We start from the raw sequence: 8,370 nt of genomic DNA, 5'->3' as shown, positions 1-8,370 counted from the left end.
CCTTGCTGATCTTTGAGGGGCCCTATTCTCTCCCTAGTTACCCTTTTGTCCTTAATATATTTGTAAAAACCCTTTGGATTCTCCTTAATTCTATTTGCCAAAGCTATCTCATGTCCCCTTTTTGCCCTCCTGATTTCCCTCTTAAGTATACTCCTTCTGCCTTTATACTCTTCTAAGGATTCACTCGATCTATCCTGTTTATACCTGATATATGCTTCCTTCTTTTTCTTAACCAAACCCTCAATTTCTTTAGTCATCAACGAAGAGGGTTACCTCAGATTACATGTGTATCACATGGTATACTACCAATTGTGCCACGTTTGTGATAAGAGCCATTTAATTGGCTGGAGAAGGGGGTGGTGGAGACGGCATTTCCATATTGTTCAGAGCCTTTATTGGAAGGCTTCCCACTCTGACCTGAACTGAGATCAATTCATGGCTTCATCTTGCTGCCATTGTTATAAAGTCAGTGGGAGCTGTATGTCCAGTATGATATCTAAACTCAGCCATGTTTGATTGTGGGTTCCCAGGGGGATCCCTGTCCAAAGCCCCTCAGTTGCCTGACTAAGGGATTTTACATCAGTCGGCTTGGTTGCTGGGATTACCTGCTGAAAGCCTTCAACCCTTCCTTGCTGCCAACAAATCCTTCTTCACGCCACTTTCCCAATGACCTCTGCCCCATGAGACCTCTTACACCGTGACCTACCTGTTTCTGGCTCTATGCTCACTATCTTCCAATGGCATTCAGGTCCTGAAGACCAGCTGCCTTTGGTGGGAAGTCTGTCCATCACTAGGTCCCTGATTGTAGGGGATGGCCTCGTTATCATCTGTTGAGTGCCTGATTGTTTCAAGATGCAACAGGCCTCTGGAAAAGAGATATTATTAGGGTCTCACTGGCTTTCCAGCCAGCCACTGCAACCCATATCACGTGCATATGATGCAACCCCATATTTACCCTATCATGTGGACAGAAACGTTCCTGATGGAAAAGTAGCTGTGGTGTAAATTTAAATACTTCACAAAATGCTCATTAACAATTACTCTTCAACCAACAATCACTGAGGAAAAAAGATAATCTGGTTATTTTCATCTGCCTGACTGGGGACCTTGCTTTGTATAAATTCATGACCATTTCTGCATCATTACAAAAATGGCATATCTTCAAATAAATAAATGACTTTTGTGTACTTTGGGACCTCTGGAGGTTGTGAAAGGTTCTACATAAATGTGAACTTTTCTTCATAATGGCAACAACAATAACATTTGAGATTTTTTCCAACTCATTCATTTATGGGTGGCACGGTGGCTCAGTTGTTAGCACTGCTGTCTCACAGTGCCAGGGAGCCGGCTTTGATTCCAGCCTCAGGCGACTGTCTGTGTGGAGTTTACACATTCTCCCTGTGTCTGCGTGGGTTTCCTCCGGGTGCTCCAGTTACCTCCCACAATCCAAGGATGTGCAGATCAGGTGAATTGGCCATGCTAAATTGCCCATAGTTTTAGGTACATTAGTCAGGGGTAAATGTAGAGAAATGGGTCTGGGTGGGTTACTCTTCAGAGGGTCGGTGTGGACTTGTTCAGCCAAATGGCCTGTTTCCACACTGTAGGGAATCTAATCATTCAGCACTGTGGAATAGGTGAAATATTTTACTCTCTCTCCATTGTTGGCTGCTATCACGTGTTTAGCAAAACCAAGATTACACCTCACTCTGTGGGAGGTTTGCATCTGGCTTCCACTTCCTAGGAAACTACAATGACTGTTTGGCCCAGCATGACAGAGAAAAACCACTCACTGGTCGAACTAGAAACAACTGTCGCATTGAACAAGAGGTAGCTTGCTGCCTATTAGGCAGTTGGTTAGCTTAGTTGGCTGGATGGTTGGTTTGTATGTAGAGTGATGCCAACTCTTCGGGTTTAAATCCCACACTGGCTACAGACACCATGAAGGCCTCTTTGACCTTTCCCCTTGCCCAAAGCATGGTGATCCTCAGGTTAAATCAACCACCAGTTCTCTTTCTCTCATGAGAGAGCAGCCCAAAGGTCATAGTCATACAACTCAAAAACAGACTCTTCGGTCCAACCAGTCCATGCCGAACATAATCCCAAACTAAACTAGTCCTACCTGCTTGCTCGTAGCCCATTTCCCTCCAAACTTTTCCTATTCATGTACCTATCTAAGTATCTTTTAAATGGACATTTTCTACTATTAATCCCTATTAGCAACAAGTCACATTGTTATAACAGTGTGGAAGCAGGCCATTTGGCCCATTGAGCCCACACCAAACCATTGAACAGCAACCTACTACCCTACCTTATCTCTTATTATGAGAAACATTGTTACAGAGACAATGCATAGGGCCTGGATGTTAGGCTGTAACATCTTCGAGATTCTAAACTGTTCACTGTCAGGTCCATGTGGTTCACCATAGTGGGTGGTGTTACTGGCACACATCTTTATGAACTTTTCATATTCTTCTACAACGCCCTCAACTGCAGTAGGATTTGGAGAGGGAAAACCACATAGTTCATGCAACAAGAACATAGGAAGGAAGTTTTTCTTTATTCCTTTATAGGTTGTGGGTGTCATTGGCCAGACCAGCATTTATGATCCAGCACCAACTGCACGGACGACCTTATTGTCAACAACATTGCTGTGGGTCTGAAGTTTTGTGTAGGCTGGACAAGGCAAGGACAGCATTTTCCATTGGCGTTCAACAAGGGAACGTAAAGGGACTTGAAGAAAGTCTTTGAAGATAATAAACACAGTGAGCAGAATCTTATAGAATTGTAGATGACATGGGATATGGTGAATTTTGTGTCAGAATGGGGCGAGAATTCCAGTAAGGCCCATTTCTGCATCGAGAAAAACTTGCTATATGTTTTATGCATCTATAGTGAGGCATGTTTCTCAACAAGAAGTGATGATACACCAATTAAGGAGGATTATAACTTGTTAAATGCCTCATTAATGTCACAACTGACCTCATCAATATTTAGCTTCAGCTAGCCATCGAGAATTCTCGAAATGGAAATCAGAGCAGCTAACTGGCTAAATCATGCTCTTCAGTTGCTCCAAAGGCCTTCATATTGAATACTGGGCACCAACATGTCACTGTGTACGTCATATGCTTCAGCCCCACATCGACGGACATTGGCATTACAACTGGTGCTAGCCTTTAAGAACCCTCATGATACATCTCCAAACCATTTACAGAACAGATCTGGACTTTAACATTGCAATAGCAAACATCATTATAACGTTGTAGTAAGGACATTGTAAAGCCAGGGACATTCACCAGCTCATGGACTAGACCAGGCTGTATATCTGGCCTGTTTGTTTGCACTCGTTCCAAGCCTACCTGCATACTTAGAACACCCGCCTTGCCTCTCCATGCCTTATCTTTTTGCATACTATTCTCTCAGTCCGAGGTACCAGGCTCATATTACTTGTGTCATGCCTCACCATTTAGCACAGGCACAAAGTTTGGAAGCTCATCATAATTGTCAGTTGGTCTCAATCAAATCAAGAGGGATAACCTTCTCTCAGGTATTTCACAGCACAGGAAGTCAAGACCAGTCTCTGATACCAGACTAGAGTTTTGAACTCAGTCTGTCAGCCACTTGGGAGGTCACAGTTAGGATTGCATTCATTTAAGGGCTGAGAAGCTGAATATCTGACAGCCCAGCTCTCGTCTTGACTCTTTCTGCCCTATTAAAGAAGATGAAAGATGATGACACAGCTGAATTGTTTTTTGTGCACGTAGGAAGTTATCCCAAGTGAGTGAGCAGGCAAAGCAGAGGATGTTCAGGGATAGTGGTGCCAGAGGTTTGGATGAGGGACAATGACTAAAGGCAGATCCTGCAGGCAACAGTGAAAATAGTGGAACATGAGCCTTGGTGGGAGGTGAGTAGCAGAGGGAGAGAGAGAAAGAGAGAGAGAGAGAGAGAGGTAAGGGGTATGAGTTACTGGGGAGAAAATTGTGCCACTAGTGCTGGAGAAGGGAAGAAGCTCATTGACCTTTTTTCTACAAGGTCAGATAGCAGAGACTGTACTGGCCTGAATAGCAACCTCAGACCAGACTGGCAACTTCAGGCTCGAGAATATGGTGCTGGAAAAGCACAGCAAGCCTGGCAGCATCTGAGGAGCAGGAGAATCGACATTTTGGGCATAAGCCCTTCATGAGAACTCCTGATTTGTCTATGCCCATAATGGGCATACTCAGATGGTGCAGGTACAAGTGATGGCAGTCTGTTTGCTATATTTGCTGACTGGTGAGTTGGTCCTGATTTGGTAAAAAGCAATAAGAAATTTCATGACGAGAATCTCTTCAAAAGCCTCAATGCAACTAGCACTTAGCCCAGGGTTATTCCCAGTACATTAGAGCAGCCAGTGTAAGAATATGACAAGGGAACTAATTATCTTGAGGGAGAAATGTTTCAGTTGGACAGGGTTCAGAGTCCTGGCAAAATGGAGTTGTCAGAGGATGAACAGCCTGTAGAGAATGTAGAAATGGTCTCTGAACATGTAGGTTACCTTGCTGGGGAGGAATCTGCAATTGGGGAAATAGTTTACATCGAAATGGAGGATTAAAAATTGGGTGGAGAAGCAGAGAGAAGAGCAGAAAAATTGCAGAAAGGACTAAAATGCTGAAGGGAAAGTAAGGTAAGGGAAAGGAAGAGAAATCAGATCAGAAAGAGGAAGCATTGCAAACAGGGAGAATGATAAACTGTAGCATGTTTCAGTTGAAAATGCGGAAGTACATTTGGTAAGTTATGAAATGTGTTTGTAAATAGTAAATTAGAGGCATTAATTTTTATCAACAGGCTGAAAGCAAAAGAATGATCAGATTCATGATGGAGAAATGGGTGAGTTTAACATTATGGTTAGAAAACATACTTGCCATTAATAGGGGAGAACTCGGTGCTATTCATTACAATTTCATTGTAGCAAAACATTTTAAAGTTAATTTGGATTTGGAGTTGTTTGATGTTTAAGTGTAAAAAGAAAACAGTTATGGTTTGGGAGTAATATATGCAAAAAGTGTACCAGTAATACTGTGACTGTTATAACAATATTTTATCAACAGTACTTTAAATAACAGGAACAATTGCAAACTCAAGACATATTCCGTTTGAGAGATTGTTACCACTGCAGACTTCTCTGTATATTGGACATTAGACTATTCAAGAAATAATTTTATTACAACTTAAGTAGGCCACTTTTATGTTTTGATTATTACTCAGATAGATTTTCAACCAATGGTATGATTCTTATTATTTACTATTTACAACAATTAATATGGTTTACTGCATAGTGATAAATATTTCTGTGGTCCAGTTGTGCAGTTGAAAGGCTACTAGACTTTGCCAAAATATCGTTCATTAATTTTTGCTGGTTCTTTTAAACCATTTCATGCCTCCAAGTACTTTAACATCTCTACCCTATAACCCATACACCAGATTTAAACAAATACAAATTATTCAGCTCTGACTCACCAGGCAGGGAACAAATGAGAAGAACAATACTCCACATATCTTATTCACAAAGACCTGATCACTGCTTGTCCTCAGTCACCAAGCTCTTAGTTTTGATATTGAAGTAAATGCCTGATATAACTGTGGAAATAATTTAAAAGAAGAAGAAGATAACAGGAAGCCCAGTGATGAAACCATTGTGAAGCAGATGATGAAACAAGTACTGAAGTAGGAGGGGCAGGAGTAGGCTTTACTGTCACTTGAACTTGCCCTGCCATTCAACATCACCTTAGCTGATCATTAACCTTAAACCATTTTCCACCCTTTTTCTATATCCTTGATTCTCATAGCTGAAAATCTTTTTATTTCATCCTGAAATTTATTCAACGATAAAAGCATCCACAATCAAACTGACTAGAGATTTTCAAAGCCCTTTTGTGTCACCTTCAGAGCTAACTTTTCCATCTTGCTTTATAATGTCAGTAAACGTAGAGATATTCACTTCAGTCTCTTTGCTGGAAATATTAATTTAGATTCTAAATTATCCCTGAGGCAGCAGTGCTAACCTCTGAGTGACGATGTGCCCCAAGATAGAGCACTTGGTGTAGTGATGCAATGATAACACCCACTTTCTCAATGTTCACAAAACAAAATAATTGATCATTGACTTCAGGAAGACAGGAGGAGGATATGCCCTTATCTATATCAACAGAGCTGAGGCAGAGAGGGTGGAGAGCGTCAGTTTCCTCAGAGTGACGTTAACAGACTTCTCCATGTAGATGGCAAGGTTACGAAGGTATAACAACATCTTTTCTTCCTCAGGCAGCTTAGGAAGTTTGGCATATCCATAAGAACCGTCACCAACTTTTACCAATGGAGAATGAAAAGCACTGTATCTGGATGCATAATAGCCTGGTATGGCAACTGCTCTGCCCAGGACTGTAAGAAGCTACAGAAAGTTATGGGCCCAGCCTGGACCATTACAGAAGCTGACCTCCCATCCATGGGGTCCATTTACATGGCTCTTTTCTGTGAGAAGGCTGCCAACATCATTAAAGACCCATCGCACCCCGGTAATGCTCCCCTACAACCTCTTCCATCAGGCAGAAGATAAAGAAGCTCAAACACACACACCAGGAGGTTCAAAAACTGCTTCTTCCCAGCTGTAATTAGACTAATGAATGGACCTCTCTAACTTCAAACAATGTTGATCTTGCTTTGCGCACCTTCTGTGCAGTGTAACCTGTACTTCTCACTCTGTCTAAGCACTCTGTGACCCGTATGTCCTTGATTGCTCGGAACTGTCTGTACTACTCGCAAAACAAAGCTTTTCACTGTTCCGTAGGATCATGTGACTACAATAAATCAAATCATTTCAAGTTCTGATCCGAGTACTTTTTAAAGGCTGTGAACTTTCCCAGCTCCTTTACCCACCCAAGTAGTGCATTCCATATTCCCACCATCCTGTAAGTTGTTTCATTCATCCAGAGAAAGAAAGCATTGCTGATTGTGTCAGTATTTCATGCCCATTGCTTAATTTCCCAGAGGGCAGTTAAAAGTCAACCCTCACATTGCTGTAGGTCTGGAGTCAACATAGGCCAGATCTGTTAAGGATGGCAATTTCCTTCTTTGAAGAACACTAGTGAACCAGGTGGGTTTTTCCAACAATCGGCAATGGTTTCACAGCCATCAGTACCCAGGGCAGAGTTCAAATCCAGATCCCCAGAATATTACCTGGGTGTCTGGATTAACAGCCTTGTGATAATGCCACTAGGCTATCATTGGCCCCCCAAAAAATGAAAAGAGATTTCTTCAACTCCCTTCTAAACCTCCTGCCCTCACCTTAAATTTATGCCCTCTTGTTATTGCCCTTTACCTAAGGGGAACAGGTGTTTCATACACTCCCTATCCATGACCCTCATAATCAGGCAGGAGGCTGGAAGAACACAGCAAGCCAGGCACCATCAAGAGGTGGAGAAGTCAATGTTTCGGGTGCAAACCTTCTTCAGTACCTCACAATCAGAACCCCTCTCAGTTTTCCCTTGTCTAAAGAAAACATGTTATTTCCCTTCTCAATTATACCTGTGCAACAACCCTGTATGTTCCTTGTGTGAGTACAGCCAAGTCTGAGCTACCTGGACAACCAATTTAGGATTGTCAGTCGGACTCACAGTGTGGCACAATTTCAAGCTTTTAGAAGCTAAACACACCCATTCTTTGTAAACAGAAGGCCTTTAAAAAAATGCCCTTCAGGAGGCTTCTTTGAGAGAAAAGCTTCAGAAATCTGAAGCACATAGGGACTTGAAAATGCTAGTTTAGTACTTTGTTAAAGTTAACATGCAGGTTCAGTTGGCAGTTAGGAAGGCAAATGCAATGGTAGCATTGAGTACAGGAGGGTGAGAATACAAAAGCAGAGATGTACTTTGAGGCTGTGTAAGGCTCTGATCAGACCACACTGGAATATTATGAGCAGTTTTCGGCCCGTATCCAAGGACGTATGTACCGGTGCCAGAGAGGGTCCAGAGGAGGTTTACAGGAATGATCCTGGGAATGAAGGGCTTGTCATATGAGGAGCTAATGAGGATTCTGGTTCTGTACTCGATGGAGTTTGGAAGGACAAGGGGGAAATCTCATTGTAACTTACAAAATACTCAGAAGTCTGGGGTGGATTTGGAGATGATATTTACACTAGTAGGAGAGATTACAACCCAAGGACACAGCCTCAAAGTGAAAGGATGACTGTTCAGAACTGAGGTGAAGTGGAATTTCTTCAGCCAGAGGGAGGTTCATGTGTAAAGGTCATTGCTGCAGATTGCTGTGGGGGGCCAAGCCATTGCGTGTATTTAAGACAGCGACAGATTGTTTCTTGATTAGTAAGGGAACCAAAGGTTACAGGGA

At 42.4% G+C, this 8,370-nt stretch overlaps 1 protein-coding gene across 1 annotated transcript in view; it reads right to left on the bottom strand.

Annotated features, from left to right (window-relative positions):
* Positions 1 to 6,274, bottom strand: part of LOC122562923 (CMRF35-like molecule 5) — a 16,456-nt gene extending 10,182 nt beyond the window's left edge. The window contains exon 1 of the mRNA XM_043716225.1: positions 5,494 to 6,274. Coding sequence (XP_043572160.1) covers positions 5,494 to 5,530 — 37 coding nt within the window. The 5' untranslated portion in view covers positions 5,531 to 6,274. The remainder of the gene's footprint in view (positions 1 to 5,493) is intronic.
* Between the last annotated feature and the right edge of the window lie 2,096 nt (positions 6,275 to 8,370).

Source organism: Chiloscyllium plagiosum, chromosome 26, assembly GCF_004010195.1.
Source record: "Chiloscyllium plagiosum isolate BGI_BamShark_2017 chromosome 26, ASM401019v2, whole genome shotgun sequence".
NCBI classification, from domain to species: Eukaryota; Metazoa; Chordata; class Chondrichthyes; order Orectolobiformes; family Hemiscylliidae; genus Chiloscyllium; species Chiloscyllium plagiosum.
The sequence above is the reverse complement of the archived record's forward strand: the minus strand, read 5'-3'. Positions and strand labels throughout refer to the sequence as shown.